Source organism: Pan paniscus, chromosome 18 (genome assembly GCF_029289425.2).
Source record: "Pan paniscus chromosome 18, NHGRI_mPanPan1-v2.0_pri, whole genome shotgun sequence".
Classification (NCBI taxonomy): Eukaryota; Metazoa; Chordata; class Mammalia; order Primates; family Hominidae; genus Pan; species Pan paniscus.
In genome coordinates, this window is record NC_073267.2 from 66,726,251 (window position 1) to 66,744,647 (window position 18,397).

Here is an 18,397-nt window from a genome sequence, read left to right on the forward strand (position 1 = left end):
TGAAAGAGAGGTGAGAAGGGCTTAAGGACCGAGTGGGTGACAGTGACACAAGCTCCAACCAGATCTCAGGCCAGGCAGGAGGGGTTGTGGCAGCCGCACCATCTCACACTTAGCCAGATGCATTTCACAGCTGTTTATCATGGGGCTGATGAGCACCAGGGTCCTGGGATACCAACATTACCTTCTAAGCATGGGAAACAGCTAAGAACCACAGGCGGGGCCTGTCAGATTGTGATAAGGGCAATGAAGGAGAAGATGAGAGTGACGGAGGGGACACCTAGCAAGGATTTAGTTCTAAAAAGACAACATTCAAAGGCCACCCTAGGAATTTCCTAGAACCAGTTCAAGCCTCTATACTAACACCTGCAGCCACATTCAGAAGCTCCCCGTCTCTGTCCCCATCACTGAATTTGCTGATTTCAAAACTGCCCTCATCAGGAAGAGTAAGGAACCAAATGCGTGCCCATCGAGGCCCTGCCCTCCCCTGGGCTTGGCCGTGGCTCCAGGCCTGGCGTCCAACTTCTCTGAGCAGGAGCCTCCTGTCTGTCAAAAGGAACTGGTAGTCCCTTCCTCTCCCTCACTGTGGGTGTCGCAGGATCCTGGGAGGAGATGGTGTGCAGGGCCTGGTGGTGTGAAGGGTGACAGGCGTGGAGGGGACTACTGCCACTTCACTGGCCACCTGACGTGGGCCCAGAGTTTGGGTTTCATGGGAGAGCCTATGAATCTCCCAGAATGGTTTAAACCAAAAGGTTTTTGCATGTGCACTTGTCAGTGGGAGAGTATGTTTTTCACATTCTCCAAGGGGGCACGTGACCCTAAGGCAGTGTGGCACAGCTGATTTACAACAAGGTTCAATAGTCAACCCAGGCCAGGTGTGGTAGCTCACACCTGTAATCTCAGCACTTTAACAGGCCAAGGCGAATGGATCACCTGAGGTCAGGAGTTCAAAAGACCAGCCTGGCCAACATGGTGAAACTCCGTCTCTACTAAAAATACAAAAATTAGCCAGGCGTGAGACTCCATCTCCAAAAAAAATACAAAATACAAAAAAATTAGCGGGTGTGGCAGCACACACCTCTAGTCCCAGCTACTTGGGAGGCTGAGTCAGGAGAATCACTTAAACCCAAGAGGCAGAGGTTGCAGTGAGCTGAGATCACGTCACCGCACTCCAGCCTGGGCAACAGAGCAAGACTCCATCTCAAAAAAAAGAAAAAATAGTTAACCCAAAACTTCCATTGCCCACCATACACCACTCCCCACTGTTAATTATGGAAGCCTGGAGGCAGCCCGGCTCCCCTCTAAGACCCACTGAGTGTTCAGGTGACAACTCCTCAGGAGGTGGCAGGTGCCTGGCCTCAGACCAAGCGAGCAGCCTGAGTCCTGGGGCTGAGACCCTGCAGACCACCAAGGGAGCCTGGGAAGCAGACTCACCGAGGCAGCCGCGCGCTGGTTATAAGGCCGGGTGCCCCTCAGGGATGTCAGGTCAACTGCCGCAGAGCAGGCGATGAAGGCGGTGATGTAGAGAACGGTGGCGCTGATGTTAAAGATCATTAACTGCAGGACATGGGGGTAGGGAGTGGGGAGAGAAAAGGCTTAAGACACAAAGAGAGGCCGGACACGGTGGTTCACACCTGTAATCCCAGCACTTTGGGGGGCTGAAGCGGAAGGATCGCTTGAGCCCAGGAGTTAGAGACCAGCCTGGGGAACATAGGTAGGCCCCATCTCTACAAAAATAAAAAAGTTAGCCAGGCATGGTGGCGCATGCCTGTGATCTCAGCTACTTGGGAGGCTGAGATGGGAAGATCACCTGGAGCCGGGAGGCTGAGGCTGCAGTGAGTCATGATCACACCACTGCACTCCAGCCTGGGTGACACAGTGAGATCCTGTCTCAAAAAAAAAAAAAAAAAGACACACAAGACCAACGGTTGGGGCTCCTTGGTTCCCACTGGCACACTCCTTGAGTAGCCATTGGATGGGGATGCAAACACCTGGGTCTTTCCCACCAACAGGACCTCAAGAGGCCACAGTTTCCAGGGGGTCAGCCCATGAGGCCCTGGTCCCCAGGAGGCCTGCTGAGCAGGGAGCATGAACACACCTGAGGCTGGAGGAGGGGAATGACAGGAGGGCCTCAGTGATGGGGTAGGGGCAGTGCCAGACCCATTCCTCACAGAAAGAGCCCAATCCATGACCCATCTCTTTGTACCAGCTAAAGAAACACAGGCCACTCCTCCAAGTGTGGTCCAGGGCCAAGTCCAGGCCATCCCTGGTACCACTGCAAGGTTTGGCTCTGTGGCCAGTCCTGGGCTGGGCCTCACATCCCTCTCTGCCTTCAGGGGAAAGAATCTTTGTCTCCCTCTTAGCCACATCCTAAGCTCAAGGCTCTAAGCAAATGCCAGGGTCAGGACCAAGAGGACCAGATATTTCAAGCTGGATATGGAACCAGACTGGCAGGAAGGGGCCCTCTGCTGACAACCAGGGACCAGTCCCTCATCCCAAACGCTTGGCCCCAGGAGCCCATTCACAGTCTTCAAACACCTGGTCCTCAAACATTCATTCAGTTTGTCCAATATACTTTTAAAAAATTACCAACATTATAAAATTAGATTTCATGAAAACCTGAAGACTTCATGTAAAAATTTTATATTAAAAAAATCTTGGCCGGGTGCAGTGTGGCTCATGCCTGTAATCCCAGCACTTTGGGATGCCGAGGCAGGCAGATCACTTGAGGTCAGGAGTTAGAGACCAGCCTGGCCAACATGGTGAAACCTCGTCTCCAATAAAAATACAAAAATTAGCCAAGAGTGGTGGTGCCCACCGGTAATCCCAGCTACACAGGAGGCTGAGGCGGAAGAATCACTTGAACCTGGGAGGCAGGGGTTGCAATGAGCTAAGATCGTGCCACTGCACTCCAGCCTGGGCAACAGAGCGGGACTTTGTCTAAAAAAAAAAAAAAAAAAAAAAAAAAAAACTTAGGATATCAAAAGATTTTGCTCCAAAGGGGCTGCATTCCCACTAGGAACAGATGAAGTGAGTATAGAGGCAGCTTGCGATGGGCAGATGGATGCTGGCTTCTCCAGGGTCCCTCCTGACCCAATTCACTCACATATCTTGCCTGGATCCTGTAGGGGTCTGTAGCCCCCATGCCAGAAAATCCCAAATTGGCCATGCTAATCCAGCCTTCTCTAGATGCAGTTAAGCCCTCTCTGCCCCATTCGTTGAGGGTCCAGAAGCACAAGAAGCAATGCCCTGCCACTGTGGCAGAAGGGAGCCTCCTTCCATTAACAGCCACGGCTGGAGCCCCAAATCTGCACCTAAGAGACACACAGGCTTTTATCTCCAGAGATTTCTCTCTTAGAGTTCCCTGGGACATGAGGGAGGGGGTGGACCTTGAGCCCGGAAGTCAAGGCACCGCCTCCTCGCCCCAAAATCTTCCCTGCAAGCCCAGCGACCCCTGCAAACGCTGCCTGTTTCTGCCAGGGATGTCGAGATCTAACAAACCCATTCTGTCTTGAGGATGACTCACGTTTCCTCGGTTTAAAAAGTCATTGAATTCCAAACAATGCCGCCTAGTCCCAGCCTTGCTTGTCTTACAATCATGTGCCTTTCTCGCCTCTCTTCTCACTGAAAGCCTCAGACCCCAGCTGCAGGGGTTTTCCGGGTCAGAGGAAAAAAAAAAACCAGCAGCTTTCTGTGTGTCTGGCCGGGGTACTTCCCATGTCCGCTCTCAGCCCTGTGTCCTGGGGATACTGTCCTGGGGCAAACCTGGGGAGCCCAGCCTCTCCCAGGCCTCAGGGCCTCACCTGCAGGCAGCCGGGTGCCCGAGCTTGTCCTGCACACTTGAGGCCCTGGCCTGGGCAACTTCTGACAGCTTGCCCCAGCCTCCAGCCACAGGGCTGCCTACCTGGGCCAAGATACAATCTCACAAACTCACACAACACAGGCACAAATTCTGACCACCCCCAGAGGGAAATTTTTTTTTTTTTTTTTTTTGAGGCGGAGTCTTGCTCTGTCACCCAGGCTGGAGTATAATGGTGTGATCTCAGCTCACTGCAATCTCCACCTCCTGGGTTCAAGCAATTCTCCTGTCTCAGCCTCCCGAGTAGCTGGGACTAGAGGCGCGCGCCACCACACCTGGCTAATTGTTGTATTTTTTGTAGAGACAGGGTTTCACCATATTGGTCAGGCTGGTCTCAAACTCCTGACCTCAGGTGATCCACTCACCTCAGCCTCCCAAAGTGCTGGGATTACAGGCGTGAGCCACCACACCCGGCCGGGAAAAATATTTTTAAGATTCCAAATGGCCTCTTACAAATCCACTCAACAGCCCCTCACTTCTACTCCCCTCCTGGGACAAAGTCAAGCCTGTGTCCTTCCTGGCTCATGGTTCCCCAAAAAACCGTGCACCTAGGCATGGTGGCTCACTCCTGTACTCCCAGAATTTTGGGAGGCCAAAGTGAGAGAACTGCTTGAGCCCAGGAGTTCAAGACCAGCCTGGGCAATAAAGTGAGACCCCTCCTCTACAAAAAATAAAAATAAAAATTAGCAGGGCATGGTGGCACGTGCCTGTAGTCCTAGCTACTGGGGAGGCTGAGATGGGAGGATCACATGAGCCCAGGGGTTCAAGGCTGCAGTGAGCCGTTATTGAGCCACTGCACTCCAGCCTGCACATAGTGAGACACTGTCTTGAAGGAACAATAGAGAAACTGGACCTCTGAACCATCAATCCTCACCTCCACCCCTGGCTCTGCAGACCAGCTTAGGTCAGTGAGGATGTCAGGCAACCCCCCAACACCCTGCCACTTCTTCTAGGGAAAGTCACAGTGGTCCTGTCATAGCCACTTCCAGTACCCCCACCCAGACTCACCACTAGTGGCCAGGGAACCATGTACAACTTCATGTGCAGCTGAAACAGGTAGAGGATGAAGAGGACGATTGTCACCAGCCAGAGGAAGACAGCGACGAACATCACCCAGCCATAGGCCGGATACAGGTGGTACGGGGTGTCCGCAATCAGCGCCCACACCAGCAGCCCCAGCACCTAGGAGGGTCAGACAGGGCAGGGTCAGCCAGAGATGCGGTTTCATTTCTTATCTAGCTAAGAAATATTGGCCAGGCACAGTGGCTCATGCCTGTAATGTCAGCACTTTGGGAGCCCAAGGTGTAATAATCGCTGGAGGCCAGGAGTTCAAGACCAGCCTGGGCAACAGAGCAAGTCCCCATCTCTACAGAAAAATTAAGGCCGGGCGCAGTGGCTCACGTCTGTAATCCCAGCACTTTGGGAGGCTGAGGTAGGCAGATCACCTGAGGTCAGGAGTTCGAGACCAGCCTGGCCAACATAGTGAAACCCTGTCTCCACTAAAAATACAAAAATTAGCCAGGCATGGTGGCGTGTGCCTGTAATCCCAGCTACTTGGGAGGCTGAGGCAGGAGAATTGCTTGAACCTGGGAGGCAGAGGTTGCAGTGAGCTGAGATCACGTCACTGCACTCCAGCCTGGGAGACAAAAGTGAAAATCCGTCTCAAAAAACAATAATAATAATAATAATAATAATAATAATAGTTAGCTAGGTATGGTGGTGCGCACCTGTGGTCCCAGCTACTCATGAGGCTGAAGCAGGAGGATCACATGGGCCCAGGAGTTAAAAGCTGCAGTGAGCTATGATCATGCCACTGCATGCCAACCTCAGAGACGAGTGAAATTGTCTCAAAAAATAGAAAAAAATTTAAAAAGGAATGCTGACTTGGCTCGTGTGATACACCACTGTACCGGGGCCCTGACCTGCACTCTCACTCCTCTTCCAGGTCTCAGCTGAGATGTCAGGTGCTCCAGGACACCCCCACGCCTCCAGCCGGCATCCCAGAGCCCTCATCAGTGCTCACAGGGCCCCCCAGGCACCCACCATCCAGGGCCATAATCGTTCCCTTCCCCAGACTGCGAGCTCCACGAGGGCACGGCCGTGGCTGTCTCACAGCTATGTCCCCACACCCAGCACAGGACCTAGGCCCTGCCAGGGGCTCAGTAAAAGCTGCTGAAAGGAAGATCAAGTCACCACAGTCCCAGAGGTGGGAAGACAACAGCCCTGTGTCCTCCCTCCCAGCTGGGCCCAGCAGAGAACGTCACAAGGGCCTCTGGGTGACCTCCTGCCCGACACCCCACGTCTCCGGCTCTCCCAGATGCCCTTCTATACAGGTGTTGCCATCTCACAGGTGAAACTGGGCCTCCAGGAAGCCAAGGGGCCTACCTGTCAGGCTGTTCCCACATGGCAGGATGGGCCCGACCATCCCAGCGGAGCATGGGTAGTGGCTAACAGCATGAACTCTGGAGCCCCGCTGTCTGGCTTCGATCCCGGCTCTCCTTACCGGCTGTGTGGCCGTGGGCAAGTGTATAACCACCCTTGCTTATCATATAATGACCATTCCTATCTTGTAGAGCTACTGTGAGGACCCACAAGTTCATGCACATAAATGATTGCAGCAGAAGTGTTTTTTTATTATTCCACAAGTCCAAACTGGACTGCACAGGCCCCAGCCCTCACAGCCACAGAGAATTCTCTGCAGGTTTGTCGACTCACTATGCAGACTGTCTCAGGGTGCAGGCCAGCAAAGGGCCAGCTGAGGCAGGGCCCAGGGAGCTCGTGGAGGCCCCCAGAGGCACCTCGGATGTGGCCATCCTGGGCCTCCCCAGCCCCTCCTACCCCCACCCACCCCTTGCTGGTGGAGATGCTCTGGAGAGTGCCTTCTCCACGAGGGCACTCTCTGGAATCCCTGGCCACGGAGAGGACACGAGGGTCTAGCTTTGGAGAAAGGCTCCATTGCCAATCAAGACACACAGAGGTGTCCTCTTTTTCCCCTGGTCAGCGCCCAGGTACATGGCACCAAGGCTGCGTAGTGACCTTGCCACCAGCCCAAGGACAAGTCAGTGGGATCAGAGAAGCGGCTCCGGAGCAGGACCTGCCTCTGGCTGCTAGGGTTTGGAGACAGAAAGTCCTGGCTGCTCCCAGCAGCTGAGGGGCTGCCGCCAGCCCCTAGAGCACCCGAGGGCCTGGGCCTAGAGCACAGACAGAGCTGGGGTGCCTGCCAGGCACCCCATCCAAAAGCACCCTCGTCGAGGACCAGAAGGGAAGCTCCTGTGTGGATCCCTACAGAAGCCAGGGACAAGACTCGGGGGCCTGTAGCTGAGCTGGCCCAGGGAGCCCTCAGCCCTCACAACCCTCCTTCCTCGGCCTACTCCCCATCCCCCAGGGATCTGGCTTGGGAAGGGTATGGCCCAGTGGGGAAGTGGCAGGTGGGGCCTCGAGCTTGGAAGTCAAAAGCTGTGTGGCTGTGTGATGCTGACCGAGTACCTTCCCGGCTCTCCAACGAAGATTCTGGGTTTTGTTCACTGCTGTATCTTCAGTGCCCAACAGTGCCCGACACATAATATACGCTAAATACACAATGTGCTTAGGAACTAACAATCCTATTTCTTCAACCATGACAGAGATCAGAACCCTGCCCTGCACAGGCACCGTGTATTAAAAGAGGAAGCAGTGGGGCTGGGCGTGGTGGCTTATGCCTGTAATCCTAGCATTTGGGGAGGCCAAGGTGGGAGGATTGCCTGAGCCCAGGCGTTCAAGACCCCACCCTGGGCAATATACAGGGAGCCCATCTCTGCCAAATAATTTAAAAATTAGCCGAGTGTGGTGATGGTGCACCTGTGGTCCCAGCTACTTGGGAGGCTGAGGGGGGAGGATCGCTTGAACCTGGGAGGTTGAGGCTACAGTGAGCCATGACTGTGCCACTGTACTCCAGCCTGAGCAACAGCAAGACCCTGTCTCAAAATAAACGAAAATAAATAAAACTAAAATTAAGTAAAATTAAAATTAAATTAACAAAATAAATTAATAAGAAGCAGGTGTCCATCTGTGAACTGCCCCTGGCCTTGCCTCCCCCCAACCCAAGTAAGGGGCTCAGCCCAAAGTGGGAGGCCCAGGGAAGGTGTCCCTCTCTCCAGGGCTCAGCACCTGCTCCTCCCCACACTGGGGTGAAGCTCCAGGGATCCACCCCCCAACACACAGCACCCTGCCAGCCTCTGCTGCCCATCAGCACTCTCACCGCCGCAAGCAGGCCAGGTGAGGGTAGGCAGGTGAGGAAGCCAGGGCGGAGCCACAGGGCCTTGCCCGCTGTCACACACCAAGCTGGGGGCAGAGCCCTTACGAGTGTGGACCCAGGGCAGGATGTCTCAGAACAACAGCCTGCCAGAAACAGACACACCTGGAGAGGCCACGAACCCCTAGAGCCGGGGGGAGGCCAGTGTTCTGAAGGAGAACAAACACTTCGGGCAGCACGCCTCCGTCCCTTCTCCAGGTGAGAACTGGGTGCGTCCAAGATAAACAATTTTTTCATTTAAAGCCAATTCCTCATGGGCCTCCACTGCCACTGTGTTGCCAGCTTCCAACTAACTAAAGGAAAGTCAGAAAATGCAATGAACCAAAAATCAAGAAAAGACCAATTCAGGTTTCCACTATCATATGCCTATCAATCACCTGTCCCATGACTCACAGCCTAGGTCACAATAACCACTCAATGCCCTCTCGCTCTGTGCCAGACACATCTCATTGATTCCTCCATCACCAGACCCTCCTCAAATGTTCTATTTGTTATCCCCATCTTCCAAAGGGAATCTCAGGAGGCAAATGTGCCTGAGGTCACTGTGGGTAAAGGACAGGGCAGGAGGCCGGGTACAGTGGCTCACACCTGTAATCCCAGCACTTTGGGAGGCTGAGGCAGGTGGATCACTTGAGCTCAGGAGTTCGAAACCAGCCTGGACGACATGGAAAACCCCATCTCTACCAAAAATATAACATTTAGCTGGGCATAGTGGCATGTGCCTGTGGTCGCAGATACTTGGGAAGCTGAGGTGGAGGATCAATGGAGCCTGGGAAGTCAAGGCTGCAGTGAGTCATGATGGCGCCACTGCACTCCAGCCTAGGTGACAGAGACCCTGTCTCAAAAAATAAATAAAAATTTTAAAAGGATAGGGAAGGACAGGAACCCAGATCCGTGCTTCCTTGGAACCTGCGCTACTATGAGTTATTTAGTGAAGTGTAAAAAATGAGGACACTTCAGCTGGCTCTAGGAGCCAGTCTGGGCTGGGCACCCAGGCTCCCCGCCACTGCCCCCCGCCATCCCTGCCCTGCCCTGTGCTGTGCTCCAGCCCCACCCCTGGTTTCCAGATCAGCGAACGCAGCGTCCAGATGAAGCCGGTGGATAAGGACCGGGAATTTCTGGCGTTCTTTCTGGCTGTGCTGCCTGGCTCTGTGCCTGCAGAGCTGCCTCGGTTTCTGCCCTAGAACAGGGAAGGTTCGTTCCTGCATTTGAACCAGACAGACTGGTTTCTCCTGGTCCCTGAGCCCCCAGCCCAGTCCCCCAAGAGAGACCCTGCTCGGAACAGGGCACCCAACACAGGCCTCGCTGTGGGCATCTCTCTGGGTTCATATATTTAACAAATGTCTATGGAGAAGGGGCCAAGAAAGATCTCACTGGCAAGGTGATGATAAGCAAAGACCCAGGGAGGTGAGGGAGGGGCAGGGAGGGTGCCACGTGGGTATCTGGGAACAGAACTCTATGCCTTCACCCCTGGGCCCTGTAGGTCTCTCTTGCTTACATGTTCGTCTGTCCCCGTGTTTCTCTGGAGGTGTCTACATGAACATCTAACTGTCTCTCTCCTACACACACAGGCAAACCACATCCTCCCCTCCTTCCCAGCTCTCTGAGGTCCCTGCCATGCCTCCCCAGACAGGTCCTGCAGATAAACAAAGGGAACTGTCTGGAAATCTCAAGGGCACAGGGCCTTTTTTTTTTTTTTTTTTTTTGCTTTTCTGAAAACCTGAATAATTTGGATTAGGAACTTTTTTTTACATATGAAGACTACAGTGTCAAAAACGACCTTTGCATCTTCAAAGAATTTCCAAACAATTGGGTAACGAAGAGATGTTTTTGTTAAAACCACCTGTGGCATCAGAGAGAAGATTCGTCACAAATGCCCGACCAAGAGGCACTCCTTGCTGCAGTGAAACCCTGTTATTACAGTTTCCCCAGAAGCTGCCAACACTGACAGCCAGACAGGCCAGGTTCCTGCAGGGTGCATGCCCTTCACTGACTCTGAGGGAAGTTTTTCCTCATCTCTTGTTGTGGTTTGCAATGTGTTCCCCAAAATATGTTCAAGTTCTAACCCCTAGTACCTGGGAATGTGGCCTTATTTGAAAACAGGGTCTGGCCAGGCGCAGTGGCTCATACCTGTATTCCCAGCACTTTGGGAGCCTGAGGTACATGATCAGTTAAGGACAGGAGTTTAAGACCAGCTTGGCCAATATGGAGAAACCCGTCTCCAGTAAAAATACAAAAATTAGCCGGGCATGGTGGTGGGTGTCTGTAGTCCCAGCTACTCAGGAAGCTGAGGCAGAAGAATCACTTTGAACTCAGGAGGCAGAGGTTGCAGTGAACTGAGATTGCACCACTGCACTCCAGCCTGGGGGACAGAGTGGGACTCTGTCTCAGAAACAAAACAAAACAAAACAAGGGCTGGCATGGTGGATCACACCTGTAATCCCAGCACTTTGGGAGGCTGAGGCAGGTGGATCACCTAAGGTCAGGAGTTCAAGACCAGCCTGGCCAACGTGGTGAAACCCTGCCTCTACTAAAAATACAAAAAATTAGCCAGGCATGGTGGCATGTGCCTGTAATCCCAGCTACTTGGGAGAGGCAGGAGAATCGCTTGAACCTAGGAGACAGAGGTTGCAGTGAGCCGAGTTCGCACCACTGCACTCCAGCCTGGGCAACAAGAGCGAAACTCCGTCTCAAAAAAACAAAAAAAAAAAAAGAAAGAAAGAAAAGAAAAGAAAATAGTGTTTGCAGACATGCTCGAGTTAAGGGGGGTTATACTGGATTGGGGGCATCTCTAATCCAATGACTGGTGTCCTTGCAAGAGAAATGTGGACACAGAGACCACAAGGGGAGACCACCGTGTTAAGACAGAGGCAGAGACGAGAGTGATGCATTTGTAAGCCAAGGCACACCAAGGCTTGCTGGTCACCACCAGAAGCCAGGAGGGGGACATGGGACAGACTCTCCCTCAGAGCCCCAGAAGAAAGCAACCCTGCCAACACCTTGATTTCAGTAACTGAGACAATATATTTCTGCCACCCAGTTTGTGGAACTTTGTTACGGCAGCCCCAGGAAATGAACAGGTTTTTCTCAGCTGCTCTCTGAATCTGTGGATGGGTGTCATGACCTTGTTCACCTGAGTGACACTGGCATTGGTTCTGTTGGAGGGGTGGCCTATCGACTCCTTGAATTCACGCTCTGGCCCTGCCAACTTAACTAGCTGTGTGACCTCAGGCAAGTGGCTTAGCCTCTCTGTGCCCTTGTCTTCATCTTCCTTCATCTTTGAAATGTATCTACCCCCTAGGGTGGTTTTGTTTTGTTTTGTTTTTGAGACAGGGTCTCACTTTGTCACCCAGGCTGGAGTGCAATGGCACTATTGCAGCTCACTGCAGCCTCGAACTCCTGGGCTCAAGTGATCCTCCCACCTCAGCCTCCCAGGTAGCTGGGACTACAGACATGCACCACCACTCCTAGCTATTTTTAATTTTTGTAGAGGTGGGGTCTCCCCATGTTGCCCAGGCTAGTCTAGAACTCCTAGGCTTAACCGATCCTCCTGCCTGGGCCCTAGGGTAGTTTTGAGCAAGGAACTTAGACCAGCAACCAGCATAGGCTTAATATTCAATCATGGCCAGGTGTCATGATCACCCTGAGGGGTTAAGAACATGGGTTTTCAAGTCAGGCCCTGGGCCTACTTTCCTGCATTTGCCACGGTGTGTGAGGCTCCTCAGGAGGGTGAGGCCTCACTGAGAGAATGACAGTATCCACATTCAAGCACCAGGCACAGCCCAGGCACAGATAAGGACCCACGTCAGTGCCAGCCCCACCCACCTGACAGATAAGGCAGTGGTGCTCCCACAGGAGGCCCCAGAAATCCAGCCCAGCCCTCAGATCTCCCTTGGAGCTGCACTCCCTCAGCTCCTCATAGGCTGAGGGGCCTTGGGCAGACCCCTTCACCCCCTGGCACAATGGAAGCAGGGAGGTTTGGCTTGCTGTTCTCTGAGATTTCCCGCAGCCTGAGGTCAACACTCCTGAACATGGGCCTCCTCCAGGGGCCCCAAAGGGAGGGGTTCGACCAACCCTATGGACTCTGAGCTGTCATGCAAAGATAGTCACCCCAACTCTTTTCACCCTCCTCACTTCCGGGGCAGCATCAGACCTTTGTGGGCTCACTGTGTGGCCTTGGGGGAGTCACCCAACCTTTCTGGTCTGTTTCCTCATCTGGCAAGTGAGGAAATTGGGGTACAGGGACCCTAGGGGGACGGACACCTGCTCACCTCACAGGTGTGTCATGGAGATGAAACCATGTGAAAGAAAACATTAAAAGCCATAGCAGTCGTGAGCAGTCGTGAAGGCTATGAGACAGTCCGGGGCTGGGGGAGGGAAATCCCAGAGAGGGAAGCCATGAGGCAGGAAGGCAGCCGGGGCCTAGAGGACACCAGGGCTCAAGCTCAGCAGCTGCCAGGGCTAGCAGGTCACAGGAATGACTACAGTGGGCTGGGGAGTCTCTGGAGTGGCTGCTGGGAATGCAGGCCTGGGGTGACCAAAGTTTCTAATTTTTCAAGAGACACTAGAAGTCTGGATTTTATATGGAAATCAGCTATTTATTTATTTATCTGATGGAGTCTCGCTTTGTGGCCCAGGCTGGAGTGCAGTGGCGCAATCTCGGCTCACTGCAACCTCTGCCTCCTGGGTTCAAGTCATTCTCCTGCCTCAGACTCCCAAATAGCTGGGATTACAGGTGCGTGCCACCACCATGCCCGGCTAATTTTTGTATTTTTGGTATAGACAGGGTTTCACCATGTTGCCCAGGCTGGTCTCAAACTCCTGACCTCAGATGATCCACCTGCCTTGGCCTTCCACAGTGCTGGCATTACAGGCGTGAGCCACTGCACCTGGCAAAAATCAGCTTTTTAAACATGAGTGACTGAACCAAAGGTTTTTAGAAACAACGTAACGGCCAAAGGGGCCAAGGCAGCAAATCCTTCCATGGCCCCCGAGTCCAAACACAGTCCCCGAGTCTATCCACAACCCCCTTTTCCAGCCCCCAAGTCCTTTACTGGCCCCTGAGTCATTCCCCAGCCCCCGAGTCCATCCCCAGCCCCCGAGTCCATCTCCAGCCCCCGAGTCCTTCCCCAGCCCCCAAGTCTTTCCCCAGCCTGAGTCCATCCACAGCCCCCGAGTCCTTCCACAGCCCCCGAGTCCTTCCCCTGCCCCCAAGTCCATCCATGGCCCCTGAGTGCTTCCCAGGTCCCCGAGTCCTTCCCCAGCTCCGGCCTCTCTATTCCCACTGCTCCATCCAGGAAAACCACGCCCAGCATGGCAAAGCAAACCCTTCCTGGGGTCCCCCTCACTGGGGACACATCTGGGCAAGCCAAGGACACTCAGAACTCAGCCTGGCCAGGCTCAGTCCCCACCCCCGCTCTGGCCCTTCTCCCTACAGTGAAAGGGACTTTATGGGGACAAAAAGCCACCCATTGTATCACACGAGACAAAGGGGCAGGGGACAGAGGCTCCGGGCGCCTAAGCTGGCCACGACACAGCCACACACCACCCCCTGTGTGAGAGGGAGGGCACCTTGGAATTCCCATGCCATGCATTCCAGCATTCGAGGATCCTGGAGTCATCCCCGCTCTCCAGGAAGGCGACAGCAGACTCGGAACCCAGCCCCAGATCCACTAGACCTGGGCAGTACTGAATAGCCCTAAGCTCTCTTTTCTCGTTGGAAAAATGGGCATGTAAGTCGCCAAACGGAGTCATTCAGTCATTAAACAAACTGTGCCAGGCGCTATTCTATGCCCTGGGAACACAGTGGGGAGCTTGGCAGCGAGGGTCGCCACCCTAGGCCACAGCCACCCCACCCCCACCTCCCGCGTGGACCCTGCTTCCTGGGGCTATGGCAGGAGGATGATGCTGGAGGTGGGGGCTCAGACCGGGTCCTCCTCCAAGGCGTTCATTGTATCGCTTGTTATTCCTGAGTCCTGGGTCTCAGAGCAGAGAGCATTTCAATGCCAAAGGCAGAAGAAGTTGCAGCACACCTACCCCAGTGGCTGAGCCGCCCCTGGACCCCCAGCAAGGTCCTGCAGCCCCCATGTGTACTTGCAGCCAAGGAGCCACTACCACCTCATCCTTGCTGTGAGGAGCCACTACCACCTTATCCTTGCTGTGAGGTCCCCGCTTAGGGCTTTAGAAAAGTCTTCCCACCCGGGCACGATGGCTCACACCTGTAATTCCAGCACTTTGGGAGGTCAAGGCAGGTGGCTCACCTGAGGTCAGGCGTTCCAGACCAGCTTGGCCAACATGGTGAAACCCCGCCTCTAATAAAAATACAAAAAGTTAGCTGGGCGTGGTGGTGGGCATCTGTAATCCCAGCTACTCGGGAGGCTGAGGCAAGAGAATTGCTTGAACCTGGAAGGCAGAGGTTACAGTGAGCCAAGATGGCACCATTGCACTCCAGCCTGGGCAATAAGAGCAAAACTCTGTCTCAAAAATAAAAAAAGAAAAAAAAAAGAAAAGTCTTCCCAACTTGAACTGAAACTACCCCCTACTTAATCCCACCCCGTTCCCATTCTGCCCTCTGGTCAGATCAAGCAGGTCCTCCCTCCACAGGCCGCCCCCAGTTGTGTAAAGGCGGGTAGGGCCCTCTTCAGTGACACTCCAAGGCCCTCTCTGGCTCTCAGAGCAGGTGGCAGCACTCGCAGGTGGGATCTCAGAAACTCAGAGCTCCCTGCCTGCCAGTCCCCTCCTCTGCTTCCTCCTTCCTTCCCAGGGTCTCCTAGGCCTACCCCACAAAGCCTACCCAAGCCTCCCCAGCACCCAGGCCCCTCCAGACACACAGAGCATTCCCAGGAAGGCCTTACCCTCCTTGTAAAGTCCCAGGTGGAGCCCTGCATTCATTCCCTCCAACTCCTGCCCCTGCAACTACCCTGCCAGGCCCCCGCCAGGGCTTTACCCCCAGGGCCTTCCTCCTTCTGGGCCCAACCTTCTCAAGGGAAACACTTGACCCATTCCACTGATGAGGAAAACCGAGGCTCTTGGAAGATCTGGACCTGAACCAAGGTCATGCCTGGTAAGGGTTGGGACCTGGATAGCTCTGTGGCCCAGGCTCCCCTTCCCCTGTCACCCAGGATGTGGGGACATTCCCCTGGAGACTACTTTATTTGAAGAGCGCATCACTGCTCTTGAAGCCAGAGCTGAGAGGGGGCAGTGGCAGAACTCGAACCCAAGGCAGCTGGGATAACAAGAAGCTTATAGTCTCAGCACCCCAAGGCCACCTCATCCTTCCATCGGCCCCTCCAGAGAAAGAACCAGCTGCTGTTGGGAGTATATAGAGCTTCATCAGCCCCGTGCACCCTGGCCTCGGCCTGCTGGAGGAATTGGGGGTGCTAAAGTGAGTGTCTTCCTCTCTCCCTGGACTTCCTGCAACACTGGTTCTACACCCAATGCTGGCACTGATGTTCTGGGTGACCTTGAGCAAGACTTGTCTGTCTCAACTTCAAGGAGGGGCCCACTGGCAGAGCACAGTGGCTCATACCTGCAATCCCAGCACTTTGGGAGGCCAAGGTAGGAGGAACGCTTGAGCCCAGGAATTTGAGACCAGCCTGGGCAACATAAGCAAGATCCCCATCTCTACAAAAAAACAAAAACAAAATTAGCCAATTAGCCAGGCATGGGGTGCATGCCTGTGGTCCCAGCTACTTGGGAGGCTGAGGCAGGAGGATCATGTGAGCCCAGGAGGTCAAGGCTGCAGTAAGCCATGATCACACTACTGCACTCCAGCCTGAATGACAGAGTGAGACCCTGTCTCAAAAAAAAGTTGGGGGTGGGGGTCCAGGCGCGGTGGCTCACACCTATAATCCCAGCACTTTGGGAGGCCGGGCGGGTGGATCATGAGGTCAGGAGATCGAGACCATCCTGGCTAACATGGTGAAACCCCGTCTCTACTAAAAAAATACAAAAAATTAGCCGGGCACGGTGGCGGGTGCCTGTAATCCCAGCTACTGGGGAGGCTGAGGCAGGAGAATGGTGTGAACTCAGGAGGCGGAGCTTGCAGTGAGCCGAGATCATGCCACTGCACTCCAGCCTGGGGGACAGAGCAAGACTCCATCTCAAACAAAAAAAAAAAGTTGGGGGGGCAGTGCTCCCATCCTGCCACCCTCACACAGAGTGGCAGATGTGAAAAAGCTCATCTGGTGTCTGACCCCAGCCCCAAATAAAAGCTAGAACATCCCAGAACAGGCCTGTGTCTGTTCCCTAGCAGCTCAGGATTTGGGCCCTGACTGACCTTTGACCTGTCTCCCTGCCCGCAACTCCCTGTGAGACCCTGGGGTACCACCCTGGCCTCTCCCCACTGGACAAACAGGAGAGACCAACCCAGCCCGACAGCAAAGGGCCTGGGCCTGGCTTTTGTCACAATCAGGGCTCAGCCCATTGGGGTGCCAAGAAAGACAGCACCCCCACCACCCAGGTTCCCAATTACCATGGAGACCTGGGCAAACAACAGCCATGGGGATCCGTCAGATAATCTCTGAATGGGAAATCAGGGCCCTGGTCCTCACTGAATTCTGCCACAAACAACTCACTGGCTGATAAGGAGTGACCAATGCCTGTCCCTGCCAGGTCAACAGCAACAGCAACAGCCTGGGAGACTTTATCCCAGTACCCTGTTCTCCTTCCACTCATAGATGGTTGGGAAAATCACCCAAGGTCCCTCAACCATACCACTGAACTCAAGGCTATTGCTCCCTGCTGTGTGATCCTGGGGAAAGTGCCTTTCTCTCTCTGGGCCTGAGGACATTCAAGTGCCACCTTCATAGCTTTTGCCATATCCACGAACGTGTACTATTTTTTATTTTTTTGGCAATAGGGTCTCACTCTGTTGCCCAGGCTGGACTGTAGTGGCGTGATGACAGCTCACTGCAGCCTTGAACTCCTAGGCTCAAGCAATCCTCCCACCTCACCCTCCCAAGAGCTGGGACAGGCGCACACAACCATACCTGGCTAATTTTTAAATTTTTATAGGGACAAGGTCTAGCTCTGTTGCCCAGGCTGGTCTCGAACTCCTGGGCTCAAGTGATCCTCCTGCTTCAGCTTCCCAAAGTGCTGGCATTACAGGTGTGAGCCACCACACCTGGCCCTATTTTTTTCTTTACTCAATATTTTCATTTATTTCAAAGTTTTAAATGTGATTTTATCTTACCTTTGAAAGATGTAATATATATGACACGATAGGTATCCAAATAGCATATTCAGCATCCTGTCTTCCATTTGATACTCAACTTCTGGAGGCAACCAAGAGTGTGGTTTTGTTTTTGTTTTTGTTTTGAGACAGAATCTTGCTCTGTCACCCAGGCTGGAGTGCAGTGGCACAATCTTGGCTCACTGCAACCTCTGCCTCCGGGGTTCAAGCGATTCTCATGCCTCAGCCTCCCGAGTAGTTGGGACTACATGTACGCACCACCATGCCAGGCTATTTTTTGTCTTTTTAGTGGAGATGAAGTCTCACCATGTTGGTCAGGCTGGTCTCGAGCTCCTGACCTCAGGCGATCTGCCTGCCTCGGCCTCCCAAAATGCTGGGATTACAGGTGTGAGCCACTGTGCCTGGATCAAGAGTAGTTTATTTTTTATTTTTTTGAGATGGAGTCTTGCTCTGTCACCCAGGCTGGAGTGCAGTGATGCAATCTTGTCTCACTGCAAGCTCCGCCTCCCGGGTTCACACCATTCTCCTGCCTCAGCCTCCCGAGTAGCTGGGACTACAGGCGCCCGCCACCATGCCCGGCTAATTTTTTGTATTTTTAGTAGAGACGGGGTTTCACCGTGTTAGCCAGGATGGTCTCAATCTCCTGACCTTGTGATCCGCCCGCCTCGGCCTCCCAAAGTGCTGGGTTTCAGGCGTGAGCCACCACGCCCGGCCAAGAGTGGTTTCTTATGTGTGTCTCCAGGGACTTCACACACACACACACACACACACACACACACACACACACACGCATTTCAGATAAGTGTGTCTTGTATCTGTGTACTTCTTCCACACAAATGATAGCATGCTACAATTTTGCACCTTGCTTTTTTCACTTAAATAGGTAGCCTGGAGATTGTCCATCCTTATACACAGAGCTGTTGCATTGTCTTCTTTGAGGGGTGGGGGGATATCTTTTTACTCACTGCATCATGCACCATTGTACAGATGTATCATAATTTATCTAAACTAGTCCCCATTGATGAACTTGTATATATCACATATATAAGCTAATTTT

General features: G+C 53.5%; 1 protein-coding gene across 1 annotated transcript in view; it reads right to left on the reverse strand.

Annotated features, from left to right (window-relative positions):
• The window catches only part of PLLP (plasmolipin), a 28,672-nt gene that overhangs the window by 942 nt on the left and 9,333 nt on the right, over positions 1–18,397 (reverse strand). Inside the window, exons 2-3 of the mRNA XM_008977415.3 lie at positions 4,865–5,038; positions 1,432–1,554 (exon numbers count right to left, since the gene is read on the reverse strand). Coding sequence (XP_008975663.1) covers positions 1,432–1,554; positions 4,865–5,038 — 297 coding nt within the window. The remainder of the gene's footprint in view (positions 1–1,431; positions 1,555–4,864; positions 5,039–18,397) is intronic.